General features: G+C 35.7%; 1 protein-coding gene across 2 annotated transcripts in view; it reads right to left on the bottom strand.

Annotated features, from left to right (window-relative positions):
* LOC114352575 (extracellular serine/threonine protein CG31145) overlaps positions 1-20065 on the bottom strand; it is a 30004-nt gene that overhangs the window by 7788 nt on the left and 2151 nt on the right. For both annotated transcript variants that reach the window (XR_003655872.1, XM_028304211.1), the window contains exons 2-4: positions 13015-13263; positions 10664-10788; positions 7965-8043 (exon numbers count right to left, since the gene is read on the bottom strand). Coding sequence is in view for 1 of the 2 variants with exons in the window: in XM_028304211.1 (XP_028160012.1) it covers positions 7965-8043; positions 10664-10788; positions 13015-13263 (453 nt within the window). In the remaining variant the exon portion in view is untranslated. The remainder of the gene's footprint in view (positions 1-7964; positions 8044-10663; positions 10789-13014; positions 13264-20065) is intronic.

Below are 20065 nucleotides of genomic sequence, written 5' to 3'. Positions count from 1 at the left end.
AGCACGGTTGACGGGAGTCGCTTGATCTGCGATCTTCGGTAACCTGTTCTGAGCATACTTCTCAGCTCATTATCGGGGTAGTGATCGTTTGTACTGGCATGATTAAAGACTGCCAGAAATTAAATAATTACATAGTCCTTATATGAAAGACTCCCATAAATCAACTGAACTGCATGAGATTGGTACCTTGGGATAGGATTGGTAAGTACAGAATGAAAAACAAGTTAAATTCCGCTAAAAAGTTATTGATTTCTATGCTTTTGTTACAATTTTATGAAAATAATGAAAAAACAAAACATTAATTTAAAATTGAAATAACAAATACTTCATTTTATTTTCATTTTATTGACCATTATAGCTAAATCTGTCTATCAATGAAATCATAGGAGTTGATATAATAATAACATTGTTATGTAAATATTAATAGTTACCGTTATTCACTATTTTATTGTTACTAACGATATGTTTACACGGAATCATTTGCATTCCTGCGTACGCGTCATTACGTTAACGACTTACTGGGAAATAATAATATACAAACTAATATTAATTAATTAAATTAGAATGCGAATGGGATATACAGACAGACATAAAAGTAAACACGGTAGAACCTTATGTCAGTGGCGGCGTAGCATGGATTGGTACCCGGGGCGATCACCCCCACCCCCCCCCGTCACAAGTCCTATGGCACCCCCTGGTACCCCCCAGGATTTTGGGGTTACCTACCGATTCGAAGATTGAAAGACATTCACACCCCCCACCCCCCCGTATCATGACATAGACCGCAGATTTGCCATGCAGATGCGCCAGTGAGTACTAATCTGCGCGACTTGTGTCACCCCCTGATGCTTGGCACCCGGGGCGGACCGCCCCCACCGCCCCCCCCTTACGCCGCTACTGCCTTATGTTACTAGCAATAGTGGCGGTTTTGCTACAGAAATGTGATTCTGATGTGACTGTAGACTGTTACTTATTTGTGTCGTAAAACATTGATTAGTTTACTTCATTATATTAAGTAAACAATAAAACCTAGAGGTACTTTCCTTATTAAGATTCAGTTATCCAAATTTATTTGAATAGCTGGGCATTAACTCGTTAATCCGTTAATCGTTAATTAACGAAGTTAACATTTCTATTAACGGATTAACTTTTAAGTTAAATTTAAAAAATGATAACGGACTTCCGTTAAATTATTCTAAGTCCGTTAATCGTTAATCCAGTACCTACTATTTACCAAAAAGATACAGCAGGCACGCTGAAAAACGCTAGAAAAACGCGTTCTGACAAGTACATTCGGGCTTCCAGCAGTACTTCCAGTACCTCTAGTACGAAAAACTTTCGAGCGTTTCGTTTGCGTATTCAAAGTGTCATCGAAAAATTTTGTATGAAAAATTAAACAGCGCCCCCTATATTATAGCCGCCCTAGGGGGCGCTGTTTAATTTTTCATACAAAATTTTTCGATGAAACTTTGAATACGCAAACGAAACGAACTCGAAAGTTTTTCGTACTAGAGGTACAGAACACAAAACAACAGTTTTTGTAACCAGACCACTACACACTTGTTAGTATGCGTGGGACAACTCTTGCAACTGAATTTAAGACCAGTTTTCCTCAACCGATTGAGCTGAAATTTGGTATACTTATGTAAGTACGATGACGATGCAAAGTTATGGTACCATTGAGCTGGTCTGATGATGGAGTCATGAGGTAGCCATAGGAACTCCTAAATGAAACGGCGGCATGCATCGAATTTGGATTCGTTGGATTTGTCTTTTCGAGCACTTTAGTACTAGATGATGTCCAGGGTCCTGATGATGGAGTCAGGAGGTGACCATAGGAATTCCAAAACGAAACGGTGGAAACTTATCGAGTTTGGTTTTGCTGGATTTGTCTTTTCGAGCACTTTGGTGCTAAATTGTATTGTAATTGAACCAAGGCTCTGAGATTGAGATGCTACTAAAAAGTGTAAAATAAAAATAATAATAATTAAAAAACTTTTTTAAAAACAAGCTTTTATTCTGAAATGCAGTTGTACTAAAACGAAAAAAATAATTGTACTTATGCAAGGTTCAAATAACTTCGAAAGCTTGTAGCGCAAACATAAAAGAGGAATAAATTCCATGCGCGATACAAGCTTTCGAAATTATTTGAACCTTACATACAATTATTTTTTTCGTTTTATTATCATGTGTTAACGGATTAACGATTAACGTTAACTTGCGTTAAATCGTGCGAAATGTAACGTTTTAACGTTTAACGAAGTTAATTTTTTTTAGTAACGGTTTAACGATTAACGAAGTTAACTATTTGATTAACGGGCACCGTGGGCACCTATGTTTATTTGTCAGTGCCTTACGTCATTGTTTACTATCATAATTTAAGTATAGTGGTCAAATCACCGTTAGATATTATAAAGCTGTTATTGTTTTTTTATTTGCTGGTAATTAGCGGCATAATTAAAACCGTTAAAAAATTTAAAGTAATTTTGTAAAATATGCATGGTAATAGGTAGGTCAATTTCATTTTAGTCATAATCGTGTAGTTTTATTTTATCTTTATGGAAATTGTAATGGTTTTTAAGTTTAATCTGATGGTAAGTATGCAATCATTCGCTCTTTAATTCCATTTATGCAGATTTTTTTCAGTTCGTTGATGAAAAAGATACCTAATTTATTTGTTTTTTAAAATAACTCACCGCGGATCACCGACAAGTTCCGTCAAAAACATAACAAATTGTACCTTAAAATGACACCGAACCCTCGACACAGGCGACGTAAATTGAAACCAACTCATATAAATCCATTAAAGAGCAATATCGAATATCGCATCTTCCGAGCTTCGTAAGTGTATTTATTACGTGGAAAAATGCTAAGTTCAAAAGGTAATGCTGTAAATTATGCGCCCTGAGTAAATTAAGGTGGGTTCTTCGCTTTGAGGAATGTACATCGATGTCATAACAGGCTTGTACTTTATGTAGTTGAAATAGAAGCCTTTTTGGCACAAAAATAAGTTATTTAACGCTTTCGACTCTACAAATTGGGTATTGCACATACAGGGAGGAAATAAATCTACTTCTATTCTAATATTATAAATGCGAAAGTAACTCTGTCTGTCTGTCTTGCATTCACGCCTAATCAACTGAACCGATTTTGATGAAATTTGGCATCTTAGAGATAGTTTGAGTCCCGGACTCCCGGGAAAGGACATAGGATAGTTTTTATCCCGGTTTTTGAAAAAGGACGCGCGCGATAAAGTTTTTCTGTTACAGACAAAATTCCACGCGGGCGGTAAGCAAGTATAACATACATAAAATAATGAATGTATTGTCTCTGTATTTTATTCCGTTTCACGCTTTTCACCACTGAATCTATTTTGATGAATGACTCTTGGTTTAGAGATAGGCCCTTTATGAAAGACATGATGACAAAAGACCCGTCATATGTAGGTAATAATAAAATGCAAATAATTTTAGGCAGATAAACTGCGATCGTAAGCTACTTCAAAAATAAAATAAAACAATAACGTTGCTAATTTACACAATTTAAAAGTCATCATTAGTATTCTAGCAACAGAAAACAATCTGCAATCAGTTTTTCTGGACTTTCATTATTTTGTTTTTAATAATTGGCCATGAATATTGATGCAAATAAATTTCACTTGATGGATATTGCTTATTGGCCCATTACCTTAAATCTTGTTATTACTTCACTTATGAACATAATTTTCAGATATTTTTATTATTTTTTGTCATGAGAAATTACTTTCGCTAGTTTATACATAAATATCATCATCAATGATAGTTTTAGGTAAAATGTATAATTAAGAAAAGTGTTTTTCTTTTTCACTTTTACACCCACACCACTTACTTATTCTCATATTTTTATTTATATACAGAATAGATCTTTTCTTCAGCTCATGCTGTGAAAATATCAACCTTGTTGGCCAAGAGAATGGAACCAAATTATTTAAACGCTATCTAATACCAATCTAAAAACCAATCTCTTACAAATCACATATAATTTAAACCTCAGTCTTAGCCCTATAATTTACTTCATAAGTTTCACAGTCGTTGTGAATAAAATACTATGCATATTTTAACCTGAACCAGTTCAAATTTATATTAAGGCTCGATCTAATCTAAGGTATAGCCTACCTGTGATAATGCCTGGACATAATAAATCTCTGGTTTGGTTCTAATCCAGGTCAATTGATTACTGTTCAGGTAGCCATCGCGCTGCAGATCAAGATGGCGAATGGATCTGCAAATCAATGGCTTAAAATCTAAGAAAACACAACAGAAATCAAGTAATTGGACATATGTAATACTTGGATTGGACATAATAATTGGACGGAAATAAGGTTTAGCCTAAAACCAAGCGATATGCAAGACGAGGTTTTTTTTTTACTTATAGCTGTTGTTTCCAAAAGTATATATAATAATGATAAAGAGCTTTTATGTTACAGTAATATTTCGAGTAATGCCCGTTTTCACTATCAATACTCAATTTTTAAGTGACCCATATGAAAACAAAATTTTTGATTGATGGTGAAAACGGGCATAAGTCACGGAAATTATCTGTCTCTTAACGAAAGCTCTACAACCCTATAATATCGAGTGCAGGTGCTTAATCAATTTCTGTGAAACAAAACGATTAAAGTGGATATTAAATCCCGAATCTGGTCAGATAGGGGCACTACCGGTAATATACTGGCCGATTCCAACCATTTATTGTCTCCGGCGATCGCAGCGCTACTAAATTTTAAAAAGCTTAGTCTGCCTAACTCTTCTGAGTTGAACTCAAGCAGTGTGTTTTATTGGTACATCAAAATGCCAGTTATACTTTCGCTTACGAATACTGTTGGCAATAAAGTTTTATATTTAGACAGTGCTGAACTCGTAAACTTAATTTCGATGTTCAAAAATCAGCTGTATTAGTCTAGCAGATACCAAATGGAACTTTTCTAGAACATCTTAACTGCAAGCGACTTTTAATCTTCTCTCAGCAGCTTCGAGTGAAGTTTTTAGAAAAATTATAGACTCGAGGGGTTATCCCGACGACGTATCAAGAGCCCTCGTGGGTCTACAATCCACTCGGGGCTCGTAAATTAGACGACAGTCGATAGTAACCCTTCCCCTGCGAGTGTGTTAGTTTTATCGGCGACGAGTTAGGGTTATGGGTTAGCAATATTTCGTTACGTAGTTTTGTGTCTCGGCCGAAGTGGTTGCGGCCATGATTCACGATTTAATTTGCACCAAAATTGTATAAAAAGAAACCTTAAAATCTATTTATTTTCACTACATCATTAATGCGTGTCAAAAGTATTCGTTAAGTTTATCTTCTTGTTCACAAAACCATAAAAGTAATGGAATTACGCTCAATTGCAAGCATATTTCAAATGTTTCAAAGATATAAGCGTTGTTAGTAAATAATAGGTTAAATGATTCAAATAATCTGAAACTAAAACTTCAATCAGATAGTTTCTTTAGAAATAAATGTAGAGCAAGAGAAAACACCATAAAAATAACTATTCGTACGCAAACACGTCCGAGAATCGTTGAAGGAATACAATATTAGTGTTTACATTGACTTTGTCTAACAACTACAATCAGGTTTCATTTTCTCTAAGAGAAGGTGAATGAAAGTGCAGTGCAGGAACATGATCAGAATAGACTCATCTATAGAAAATACGAATACGGAACCTATCAAAAACACCTTGAATGATGGCTATGACTATGAATACCTAAGCCCTATTTTGTTCCATTCTCAGTTATAATTAATGCCAGAAAAATGCTCAAGGATTTTCTACAAAAAAGGTAAAGCCTTATCTTTTTTTAAAATTTAAATGTGTTTTCTTTTGGGCATATTATGTGAGCATTTTCTCTTTCGTCCTTTATTATTATAAGAGCACATCTTATTAAGCATGTTGGTACACACCTGTACCTTCAAATTTACCTTATAGACTATGCCTAAACCTACTTGGATTGAACATCGAAGGCTTTTATCAATATACCATATTATAATCTTACTCAGAAATCGTTTTCAATATACAAGTCGGTGTCAATTCAATATTACTTTGACGTTGGATGTTCATGGTAAAGCATCATGCCTGTAGATGGCTGACACTCGATATGCAAGTCTACTGGGACCCCGGCGATACTCCCGCGAGTGGATTTTTGGTAAGGCACCTTTGTTCTTTGTGACAATGAAAATTCTATTCCTTACCCTTTCAGAATATTTTACGTCTCCCTCGATATAATTTATCGACATGGATAGGGAATTGAGCGTGACAGGAATTTCGGAAGATAAGAAAATGTGAAAATGCTTTCTATAGAAATGAATTAGAATAATGTACTAATATGTATAAAAGTTGTAACAGCAACAAAAGTAAGTATTACAACTGAACGTAAAGATACTATCAAATTTGTAGATGGATTCATTAATTGTTTAGAAATATTTCTTTACAGGATTCCTCACGCGTTACTAATTCAAATCATTAACTTAAAACATTTATTATAACTGACAAATTAATGCAGTCTCAGTTTAATTAAACACCTGCCTGAAACCGCTTTTATATTTTCAAACACATTCTCGTGTCTAAATAGAAATCTACTATTCTCTGTACAAGACAAGAAAAATATAAAACGAGTAGCCAAATCGGCTTTAACTGCACGTTGCATGCACAAAGCTTACAGACTTTTGCAGAAACACAATCAACTTCTAACAATGGGTAAGAAACAACTTGGGGTAACTTGAATAGTACTTGGAGTGTGGGCAAGCTAAGCCGATCGCACGAAAGAACGTTCTCGAAGTTGAAGAATAGACGCACAACACTGGAGGTGACAGGGAAGTTGCTAAAGGACCACGCTCCAAACTAAAACACTCGAACTGAACTTAGGGACATGCGGGGAAATTTGGAGGCTGCGTAAAAATATTCGGAGAAATATGAATTGGGTTAAGCTATCGGGACTTCGACAATTAATTCTAAACTAAAAATGTGCGTAGGTATAGTTTTATTGACTATCTTAACTCATAAGTGCCACTTGTGGTCTAAATTGAATAAATATTTTTGATTTTGACTGGACTTTCAAAAGTAAAGGTATAAATACATTGTGAGCTTCCGTGGTTTAGTGGCTTTTTAATGAAAAACATGTATTAAGTAATGAAATGCGGCCCCGAGTAGCTCGCACGCAGACTAGATCCGCACGCGTGTCGAAATCCTCATCAAAGAAAAAAGGCACTAATCAAAATAGCAATAGAAAATTATTCATTAATATATTTTTAACAGTCAAAGATAAAATTCTTGAACTGATAAAACTATAACACATATAAATCTATAATTAGAGAAACGACTGATAACGTAACCGTTGCGTGACACAAAAATGAGATGACCGATTAGTGTTACACTTTAGATAACGAATACATCATTCGAGGAAAACTACTACACTATCGGCATATTGTTCATGTATTCCACGTGTAACACGTGGGAAATTAAAATATTTTACGCAAATTACTCGCGAGTGTTCACGTGTGGGTTTTGCAATGAAAATATTTGGAATACTATTCTGTCACGTGACTTCCACAATCCGAAACAATTGAAGTAACGTCTGCTGTCCAACCTATTTTATTCTGTTGATGTCTCTATAAGATTTTTATACGATGAATCTAAATTATCTTTATCAATTTGCTTATCGAAAATTAAATAGGGTTATCCTGCAGCAGTAGCACTAAATAAAATGATGATAAGGAAAGTTTTTAGGTCTTGCATATTGGTTTTCACGATACACGTGTTTGTATGTAGGGTGTTGAATACGTAAGTATAAGTATTTTAATGTAAACTATGTATATTATGAACATTAACATACGTAGGGTTTATTTACAACATTAATTAGTTCTAAGTATTAAATTGATCCGCAAAGCCGTACAAATCATATTAGTGGTTAGTAATTAATTAAGTCACTCACCTCATTGGCTTGAATAGAGCTTGGATACCATTCGGGTAATCGATGATGAGCTTCAACTGAGTTCCTCCCTCTTTTTGCTCTGCCGAAGATAATAACAATTATTAGACAAGACGTAACAAAAAGGAGTTTAGAGGCAAGGTAATTTGCTCTTTGTCTAAGTAGGAATTCCAATTTAGTACTTATACAGGGTGTCCCAGAATGGATGAATCAAACTGCTAGGGGAGGTAGCTCTAACAATGTACTATCCCTAAAAATATGAAAAAAATAAAGCGCAGGAACCAGCGGTTGACAAACGTTCTTATGTAGTTGAGTTATTATGCCAGTAATTTAAGTAGCGTAGTTTATTTCTGTATTTGATACGTTCTTTATCAATACCTACTTGTGTAAAGGATCCTAATTTTCCTTATTGTGCATGTTGACACTGTTCGTAAATATTTTCTGAGATAATATGAATACTCGTGTATAAAAATGACATGATTATGAATCAGCTTTCAGGTAGGAAAACAACCAAAAACCCAAAAACCAACTGATATTCAGGTTGTTGACATGCGTGACGCATTCGTTAAACTTACGAGTATATCATTATCTATATAATAAAGATTTTTCTACTAATGTTATAAAGAAGAAAGTTTCGTATTTTATGTTTGTATTGAATAGGCTCCGAAACTACTGGACCGATTTGAAAAATTCTTTCACCATTATAATCTTTTATATATTTTCTATATTTTTTTAAAAAACTTTACATTTTTTTCTTAACACGTGCGAAGCCGGGCAGGCCGCTAATATCGAATAAGTTTAATTAATCGAGATAGAGCATCGCAGTTTGCGCTACGCAGCATCGGTCTAAAAATACTATGAAGTCGGGTCGGACAATGAAATCCATTTAAGTAGTTTAAATATTAAAGTCCAATCCGAAGTAAAGGGCGAGATTGTTGTGGCACTATTGTCCGTCGACCGACCGCTGATTGCGCCCCCATCTAATATACATATCGTTCGTGCCCGGCAACATTCTGTATGGACAGGCCCGCCCTTGGAGGGACGTCTTTTTAAAACATTCAACCACATTTTCTTGGACGACATGTTCTTTAGCTTTAACGCGTACCTAACCTACCTACGCAAAACTAGCAGTAAGGTCTGTCGACCACGAACCGGCAGCAGATTGCGCGCCTCCGTGTAAATGTAGAGCCGCCAACATTTTGTAAGAAGGTTACAGCAGATAAATAACCTTCGCAGGACGACTTTTTTTTAAATCTTATTTTCTTGTACGCCGTGAAAGCACTTTGGCATTAATACCATAAATGAAGATAGCCTAGTTATGTGCGCAAGAAGAAATAGCTAATAACATTTTGTATAAAATTGGCAATACTGCAGCTAGAAAATGTGAAAACAAAAGCAAATAATTTTTGTACGTACCTATCTGAAGTATCTAAATGTCGTTTAATTAATTTATTCCTTGCCAATTACGCAGTTGGGCGACGATTAAATTTGCAAGCCAATGCAATAAATTAAAATATGTAGTCAACTGACACCGTCAGTTCTTGTGTGAGTTGCATACTTAATAAATAATCGGTAAGCACTAGAGTTTTCTTAGAATATGTATGCATGTATTTGCATTTAATTAGCTATTTTTGTTGTCTTGAACAAGTTATAGGTAGCATTCTAAAACTTGGTACATTAAGAAAAAAAGGTTCCCTACATAACTGGTTGTTTTTTAGAATGTAGGTAGGTACAAACTTTTTTTTGTGTTTTGTGTTGGAATTTAAAAGTTTAAAGCTGAGTTGCACTACCTAACTTTGACGGTGGCTATAACGATAACTGATGCTTTTTGTATGGAGTTTGACAGATTTTTGACGTTTGTCAAAGTTAAAGTTAGATGGTGCAACCCAGCCTTAGTTGTTAACTCAAAGTTATATAATATTAATTCTTTATTTTAAAATCTTAAAAATATTCTATTAAGCAGATTTGATACCTAGACAACTGAATTGGTGTTTTCAGAAATAGTTAAGATTTTGCTTAAACATTGACAATTAAGCAATAATGTTGTAGAATAATTAATAAGGTGGATGGCGGTAGCGTGGGCTTAAAAGGCTTATATTAACTTAATTGCTTTTCTAGGTTCGATCAACGATACCCTGAATATTTTATTGGTCAAATATCGGGCCGTTGATTGAGATCGTATTTTATAGACGATTATTAATTGCGATTGACGGTACAGTCTGACAATGTAGATGACCACAATATTCTGAAATAGGTCATATGATTTTATATAGGTTTTTGTATTAAATGCTCCTTCTATTCTGTTCAATTTATTTTGAACTTAATTAATACATAAGTATCACAATAAATCGCAATAAGAATTTAAGTTTGTATAATGTAAAGGTTCCCTAACGATTATTTGAACAATAACATGTTAACTGACATGTTATAGTGCGAGCGGCGCAGGACCGGTCTTTGTGGAGGCCTTTGTCCAGCAGAGGACGTCTTTCGGCTGAAACGAACGAACAAACGAACGATGTTATATTTGGATTTCTCCTTTTATGATTGTAAAGTCACTTTACTAAAATGTGATTATTTTTTACTCTCCCCGATCCTTGGGGGAGGCCTATATTTTATGTCCATCAGTGGACGTCCTCTGGTTGAAACAAAGACTTAAACTGCGATCGATAATGGATGATGATGAGGGAAATGTAGACACTCACCAGCGTGGATGATGGGGAGACTGACCATGTCCTTGATGACGGCGTCCACTAAGGTCTCGGCCTCCTCGTACAGCTCATGCTGTGCGATCTTCAGCTGGAACTTCTCCAGGTTTGATGCGTTTACACTGTGAAGTAAACACTTTGGTTAGTTATGGTGAGAGTCGGTCTTAATTAGAAGGCATTCAAATTATTGTAGTCAGTCGTCAATGAACCGGGATCGTCAATGGAATTTTGGCGAAAAGGAATCCTAGAATGTGGCAAATTGTGGGAAGTGTCATCCTACAGGTACATATACAAAATTAATTAAAATTGGTTGAGTGGTTTTGATGTGAAAAGGTTAGTAACTGACAAATATTAGTCAGACTCTTACGCATTGTTAACATGGAAGTGTGGTTGATATGCACACCCATTTCTATTTGCAGGTGTGTGCGCTAACGTTCAACCGATTACCCAAGTCAATACAATACCATCGAACCATATGAGGTTACTATTATGATATCATTTAGCCCTTTCGCACACCCAGCGGATCAATCGCCACCATTCTGCTAATGTCTCAATAGCCGACCGCCGCGTGCCCCGAATCTATAAACGTCCACATCCGCGACCATTTCGGCGAATACTTTAAAATTTGCGCACACGCTCCTAAACCTGGTCGTTAACGAGATTTACATGGAAGATTTTCCGATGGAGTGTTGGTTTTGGCTGCGTGGAACACATAAGCGCACGTGATTTGCGTACTAGCAGGTGCGAGGCTCCGGCGACGCGGCGCAGGACCCTGAATACTAAGGAGCCTACGTGTAGCGTTCTCGATTTGTGGCATGCTCCGATAACCTGCATTTAGAAATCAAGCCGCCAGCAACTGCAGAATTTATGGACTCTCTTTTAGTGTGAACTGTGCTACGCCAGGTGGGAATTCAAAAAACACGATGCTCACGATCAAGACAAATAGACGCTTAGTATTTCAAGCTGCCGAAGAGCGCAGCCAATCAGAATACTAACGTTTACCTATTACCGACGATCGCATTACAATATGTCACTTGCGACCCGGTTTGTTTTTCATGATAATAGCGAATTTGAAACCACGACTACCTTAAGTGCTTAATGGATTATTCCTCACTAATCCTTTAAGTAGGTACCTAGATTACATTGCAAAATGCAATCAAGATTGCTTATTTGTAACGTTGCTTTATTTATTGAAACACTGCAAATAAGGAACCTTTTATAATAAAGATACAAAATAACCGATGTAATATAAAATAAACCCTGCGTATGATACATGAATTCTTGAAGCGGCCCCATCATATCACGAGGCGTTCGCGTTCTGAGGAAGCCATCACGCATTCATTCCATTTAGTTTTATTGTAAAAGACCCGCGCCTATCTAGCCGGAGCCTCCTTACTGGATTTTAAATAAGATTCCTTGTTGAGCTTCTGAAATTTGCCTTACAAGATAAAGAAAGGTCGCCATCTATGTCTCGTAATATTATAGAATCGGGTTGTCGTGGAAGCGTAATATGATCCTTCTTTATAGTCCTGTATCATGCAAAATCCATTCCGAGCGTATAGGTCTTATTAAAGTGGGAACAGCGTGCAACTTTCTTTTTATTCTTTTCAGTGTTCCTATGAGATTTGGCCTAATATTTGCTCGGGCGAAATTACGTCAACCGCGGGGACCGGCCGCGGCCAACCTGTTTGATTTTGATGCATAGTTCAGTTAGGCGCGGGCATTCGCAGTAGATGAAAGCCGTGGGACGTACCGCTTTATTGAAATTAATATTGTAGGCGCATCAACTCCCTCGGAGCTAAGTAGAATAAATTCGCGAAAACGGCGAGCAACTGCTCCTTGCGATGCCACGCTATCAAAGTTTAATTGCTGCAATAACGAAGTAACTAACAATTTAATTTGGAGTCTCGCGGTGCGGTACATAAATCGTACTTGTGGATGTCAGCTGTCGGCAACTTCAGAGAATTTTCCTTGTAATGTCCCTTTCCGCGTCGTTTTTAGCGGAACAATTTAAATTAATATCTCTTAACGGGCTAAATTACTTATTATTTTGACTGAAGTTCTGCGTGGTTATGGAATGTGAATTCATTTACGTTGCTTGAGGAAACTTCCACAGTCATTGATTTTGAGATTTTATTCATTCTACCGTATTGCGTACCGTATACCTACCTATAACTAGTACATTTGTTCGTATGCAACTCACTTGCGCTTTAATAAGTTTTCTTATCACGTTTAGACCTCAATGACGGTTTCACTGCGATGTTCTTCCAACCGCACCTTATCAGGCATTTGTTTTACTATAAAATTCTTGAATCGATCTGCTAGAATTTTTGTTATTGATACTCTACCTTGGCTCTAAGTCCTCCATCTCCCCAATGGTCGGGTTCTCCGGTCTCAAGACGTTGAGGTCTCTGTGCGGGGGGATCACGACCGTGTGGTCCTCTGCCTTGCCCTGTGCCTGGTCCCGCAGTATGCGCTGCAGGTCTTCGTATTTGTCGGCAGGCGGCGCTGGCGTGCGCGGCTCCGCATCTGCGCCCGCGCCACTCGTCTCGCTCGGCGCTGATAGCTCGTACTCCCGCGATCCATTGCTGCCGCTGCTGTGGAAGAAAAATGAACTGTATTTCAAGAATAGTCTTATAATAACTTAGTCTATATTATTGTACAGAAGATGACACGTCAAGCTAGCACACTGAGACAAGCTAGCAATCTTAGGTAGTAATAGGTAAAGGTGATAGAGCTATCGACTGCGCTGACCGCGTCTAGATACTTCCCGCCACCACCAGATCTTCGGTCCACCTAGTGGAAGGCCTACCCACACTATTTTATATTTACTCATAGTTTTTTCCTCTGAGCTATACTTTTTCAATGTAGAGTAAGTTTAAGCTGTCTCTGCCCCGTTAATCTATCATTGGAAATAATCAAGTTAACAGCGAATGTGTTAGACATTTACATTTTCAACACTTCCCTCTTAATTTATCACGATATTTAAAAATGTAAATGACAAGAAAAACGTTCGTTAATTTTAATTCTTAATTAGTTCCTAAAATAAAAACTTGTCAATAAAAATGCTATGTAGCTGTACCAAAACGAAAAATATTCATGAGGAAAATTGTCATCACTAATTAACCAATAATTAACATCAAAACCTTAACACATTCAAAATCGTTCTACGAGCCAATAACTTAATTTTAACAAAAGGCATTGCAAACAATCACATTGGTAAACAATAAACTGGAGTTTTGAATAATAGACTGAGGTGGTGCTTTGGTACTTATTGTTTTATCAAAATTCCCCTGTACGAGGGCTGCACTAAAAGTATCGGGAATGGAATATTTCCACTGCTCCTATCATATTAAAATCTTTTTAATTGCAAACTCCTTGATTTTATAAATCGAATACTATTTATTTAATTAAAAAAAGATTCTCGGTCTTATCACAAGGTCTTGTGAAACTTGTTCAGTCGTTGAGAAAATGGAATTGACTCGATAAAATTCAAGAGCGACGATTTATTATGACTTTCGGAGTGGTTTAACACAAAACCAGTGTGTTGACCGGATGATTTCTGCATTTGGTAATGAAGCCCCATCCAAAACCACAATTTATCGCTGGTTTGCTGAATTTCAACGTGGACGTGTCAAGCTCAGTGATGATCCCCGTCAAGGTCGTCCAAAAACTGCAGTCACCCAAGAAAACGTTGATGTTGTGCGTAAGCTGATTGAAGAAGATCGACATGTGACATACCGCGAAATTCAGGCAACCTTAGACATTGGCATGAGTCAAATACAAATAATCTTGCATAAACAATTAGGTGTAAAAAAGTTGTTTTCCCGATGGATACCGCATTCGCGAACAAAAGAGTTTTTAGAGCAAGAAAACATAGAATTATTAGAGCATCCACCATACAGCCCCGACCTAAGCCCTAATGATTTCTATACTTTCCTTAAAATAAAGAATACATTGCGTGGTCAGAGATTTTTATCACCTAAAGAAGCTGTGGACGCCTACAAAACGGCCATTTTGAAGACCCAAACTTCCGAATGGAATGGTTGCTTCAATAATTGGTTTCGTGTATGGAAAAATGTGTCAAATTTCGCGGAGAATTCTTTAAAAAGCAATAAATACATTTTTAAATAGTAATGTTGTTTCACTTCCTTGATTCCCGAAATTTTCAGTGCCGCCCTCGTAATTAACTCAAGGGCTTCGAATTACTTGACTATGACGTCAATAGCTCAAGTGTCTGACTGGCGTTGTCGAAAAAAGGCATTGTAACCGGATTTTTGAATGATTAATCCAAAAACATGAAGGTAAATATAACATTAATTAGGAAGTGAGTACGTGTTTTGTTTTCTTTATAATAATATTGTTTAAAAAGGATTTTATTGAACGTTATACCATTCTAAATGGGATGGATAAAGAGGAATTTATTAGAGCTTTCACAGTTGTTTTTGTTTTATGCGATTGTGGTCACAGTTGTAATTTCAGATGCGGTTTGCTGTCTAAAGTCAGGATTAACAGAATAGATTAGAATTCAATTATTGTTTTGTAACATTAAAGACAGTAAATGGTGATGTCACTCTTCAAAATTACTGTAAAAACTAAATAGAAACTGTTTTGACAGCTCACCAGTTAAAAAGTGACACCTAATTACATTATAGAGTAAAATGAGCTTACTGTGTGCCTACCATGAGTTTACGTTAGGTGTGCTCGCTAGCGACTGCGTAAATAAATGACATTTAAATGTATGACATATTGTGCAGCGCCCCTAGTGGCTACTTTCAAGAAATAAAATCTTCATAGAATTTTTTGACGTATTCGCTAGCGAGCTCACCTAACGTAAACTCATGGTAGGCACACTGTTATCTACATTACATTGCACACAATTTCGCATTCCATTTGTCTAAAACAATCACGTTCAGATGCGATTTGTGCGCTTGATCGAAATGATTGGCACATTCTGTCTATTATCTATAATGTGGTGCGCATCCATTAATGGGTACAGTTAGCATCAAATAGTTTGTGACACCCAAAGTAGCCAAAAAGTTCGCAACACATCTTTGTTACTTGTATTAAAGTTGTGTTGTCAATTTTTTGGCGACTTTGGGAGTCACGAACTATTTGGCGCTGACTGTACGTACAGTTATAGCTCTTTTCGCGCATTCAACTACCTAATTATCAACACAACAAAACAAAGTGATATTAACGTTTTCATTAATTAAGATACGGAGTATAATCACTGTTATCAGGGTGATTAGCAACATATGATTTTTGTGTATTTTTAGATGTTGGCGTGGGGTTTTAGGTAGAAAGGTTTTACAATTGTTTGTGATGAAGTTAAAATGTAAAGTAGGTATATAATATACTCTATTATTAACAATATAAAAATTATATTAAGGGATAACCAAGTAAGGTAACCTGCTGAACAAAACTCTATTCAACGCATCCGATGAAACAGTTGATATAGAAATAGATGCATACAAAAGTGACGACAAACAATGGTTGTTGAAGTGAAATGTGCTCATTAGTGCCTCTCTTATGGAAACAAAGCAGAGGTATACAATCACAAAAGAGTACATATCAAGTTCGTACTGCCTAGCACCCTTGTTCCGCGTGCCTTATTGAAATGCACAATAACATTTTCTTGAAATTTTTTATTGCGTTAGGTATATGAATTGTGATTGGACTGGAAAACGCAGGTTTCGTTTTTCCAGTTAAGTAATTTCTATTGCTTGAAAATGAAATGGAAGACGTCATGGATTGGAAATTATAATAATTGAGTAGGTACTATTACAGGGACCGAGAAGTAGGTATTTTATTTCTCCTTCCTCGTATAGAATGTTAAAAATAGTTTCAGTAACTATCCAAAATAGCCGAAAATGATTGGAAAAATTAATGATTGCTGAAGACAGTACAAATAATCGATTTTGATTCGATATTATGAGAGCTAAGTCAAGTAAGGTTACAAGTTGGAAGGTACACAAAAGATTTGTAGCACTATTAAGTCTAACTGATACCTAACAAATGTTATAAAGAGCCTAGAAGCATTAGTAAAGTTGAACTAAATTGGGGACTACTGCAATGTCTCAAAGTTGGGCTTTGTCTCCAAAACTAGGCGAGTTAGGTGGTACCTAATTCCACTGAGTATATTAAAAAAGATGCCTAATTTCGGGGAAGTACAAAGTAATACACAACACTAGTTGGAAAGGTTGGGACCTTGTTATTACAATTTTCTCTTATCAGATAGATTTATCGATGTCGATTAATAAAATTATATCAGATGGACGAATAGAGGACATAAATATTCAACTAATATCAGATCTAAATCTCCATAAGCAAAATATTGTAGTAGTGAATCCAAAAAGGCAATTGACTAAAATTAATCTAACAAAAATCGTTTTACGTAAAAGAAATTAGTGGTAAGTATCGAGGCTAAGTAAAGTACACAATAAAAATGCCTACATATCGAACAAAGACTAATGCAAAAAAGATTCTTGAGATTGTTGTTCGCAGACCATTGTCAATTTGTGCGTATTGTTTCTGGGGGTACGCCATTGAGTGGCGGGCTCATATTACATTTATTATTTTCTATATTTGGCCCACTGAGACGATGACAAATTAATTAAGGTATTATTCTTCAACAAAGCGTAGATTAAGTGATACCTAAATATGGATGCGACCGACCACCCCCACATCATGGAAATTTACGCTGACTATTTTTGTTATGGAAGAACGTAATTAGAGCGATACCCATTTTTATGAAAGAAAATGCTTTGGAAAATGTATGCATCACAAAGCGATAGAATGATCTTATTTTCTTTTGGAGGACTAGCGTCCATATCTTCTTCTATCGTGACAGTTTTAGTAAACTAAGGTCACATGTCAAACAATAAACCGCCATTGACGCCTGATTGACTCTATCGCTCTCTCAGATTGATTTTTATGTTCAGAATTTTTAAAGAACAATGTTTCCATTCAGAACATACACAAATCAATCAATTGTTCAAACTATGCGATCTGGAAGTCATTGGGGGAGGCCTATGTTCAGCAGTGGACGAAATGATGATGATGATGATGAATAAATTATTTAAATTTTAAAGAATTTATTCATAACTTTAAAAATAAACAATAAATTACATTTCTTTTCAGTTCGTAAAACTCGGTTATTCACCTTATCAATACGCACTAATAAATCAATTGTTTCGATCTCAGTCTAAACATATATTTGAAATCTAAAGAAATCTAGTAAAAGTGTTCAATAACTTTTATTTTTGCTAATAAATTGAAAGTTGACTAAATTAGACATTTATCATTGGGCCTAAAGATATAAAAGAATTGGAATTATTATAGTTGGACACAATTAATGTTAACGTAATAGCAATCAGAGAATTAATTTGCACTGATCGCCTACTAATATGATAAATGTTTTTTACAATTAGCTGTTAATTGGATCAATTGTGAGTAATGTTCATCAAAAAAATAGCAATTGTCTTTATAATAATTCACTGAAAGGTGTCCCCCTAGACAAAACGCACTTTTTGATCGAATCGAAAATAGAATCCGTCAAAACTCCATACAAAAAAGGGGCTTTTCGACCACTTTTCGACTGGTTTGCGATTATAATTTGCACTTTGTCTAGACCCACAGGTTCTAGCGTTTTTTCGAACACAACACAAGGTTATTATAATGCAACTCATTGAAGCGTTTTTCTTTTTTCATAACACAGAATACCTATGTCTAAATCGTGTAAAGTAAACCATTGTTGCTTTTTGTTGAATAAGTACTGCTCAGTGTTTGAAATCGGTACCTAATCATGTTTTTTTTATTTATTAACCCAATATGTATATGTCAAATCTACCTTTTTGATTTTGATGAATCAAATCAGGGAGATTTTGGTTGTAGGTCGGCCGAAGTGGCAAAGATTTGAATCAAGTTTTCTTCGTCTTTATGATATAAAAATGCTACATTTATGCATTTCAACTGAGCCCCGCGATTTGTTTTGTAATGAATATTTTTTATTGATTTATATGCAAACTGATTGTATCTGAAACTTGTCATTGTGATTGCTTCCTATCTACTCATTTTCTGATAAGGATAACCGCTGATATTTGGGATTTTGGCGATGTACCTCAGGTGTACAGGAAAGTATCAAACTGTGTTTCGTTATCTGGTCAATTTCACTAATAACGTCCAATCTACTTGCATGTACCTACTATACATACCTATGTAGGTAGTAAGTATTTTTTAATGTGTCGGTCGGTTCAAGGTGATGTCTATTTAATTACAATTTAATCTCTACATTTTTGTAGCTCTAGTTCACACGTGTTTTGGCATAGTAATGTCCGCTTAACAACAAAATGCTGATATTGAAAATAACAACCCAATAACCTCTTTCATTTTACCTATTGCGGTGTTTTGCAATAATTACCTATTTGGTAGATTCTAGTACTAGGTACTTTATCAAGATGTGCAATTATTTTAGCAATTTAAAATAAGTAGGTAATTAGTTTGGATGTTTTGTGTCTAGTTCGTCCATACAATGCGTCTTTCGATTAACTAACAAAATGAAATATCGAAATAACCCACTTAAAACCCTCTGTGAAATTTTGGTTAAAATTTTTAATATGCGATTTTATTATTATTTTAAAATGAAATTTTTTTGCGAATGAGATAGTCGAATTTGGTAAGTTGATTTCTATCACAGAGTTTTCAAAAGCTGACATATTTATTATCCCACAACCCGCCCCCCTGTCATCACTCGATTCAATATATCGTTAATCGTCATAACAATCGTATCGAATGTCAAATCGACGTCATTGATGCACGTGTATGTAATAAATGAGTCAAGTTTATTAGGTGGGTCAACTGGAAGAGATCGCTTTTAAGCATATAGCCACGATAGCCGAACGGTGAAGGAGTCAGAGTGGCCGACTCGAGATTCGAGGAACGCGGGTTCGAATCCCACCGCCGCTCGACTATAATTGTGGTGAGCCCACTCGTAACACAAGCTTATTTAGCTTAACGAGGGGCTAACGGGACTATTAGTAATTTGTGAAATACAAATTGCTTTTAATATTTAAAAAAAAGCAAATTATGCAATATTAGAAATGTTTATCTTGTTTTGATTTGATTGTTACTAACACGATTTTATTTTTATCGGTCTGATAATTTTTTTTTTAATTCAATTACTAGCTGACCCGTCAAATTTTGTACCGCTTTTGAAAATATTCTATAGCCCTATGTTCATCAGGCATAATCCTATCCTACATAATATGTAGGATCCTAAAATGGTGAAAAATTTTTTTAGATTGGTCCAGTAGTTTCAGAGCCTATTTAATTCAAACAATCAAATCTTTGTTCTTTAGAATATTACAGTGTAGAAAATGTACCTAACAGAAACAGCTT

The sequence above is a fragment of the Ostrinia furnacalis genome, unplaced genomic scaffold, assembly GCF_004193835.3.
Source record: "Ostrinia furnacalis isolate ACB-3 unplaced genomic scaffold, ASM419383v2 OfSCF1409, whole genome shotgun sequence".
In the NCBI taxonomy this organism is placed as follows: Eukaryota; Metazoa; Arthropoda; class Insecta; order Lepidoptera; family Crambidae; genus Ostrinia; species Ostrinia furnacalis.
The sequence above is the reverse complement of the archived record's forward strand: the minus strand, read 5'-3'. Positions and strand labels throughout refer to the sequence as shown.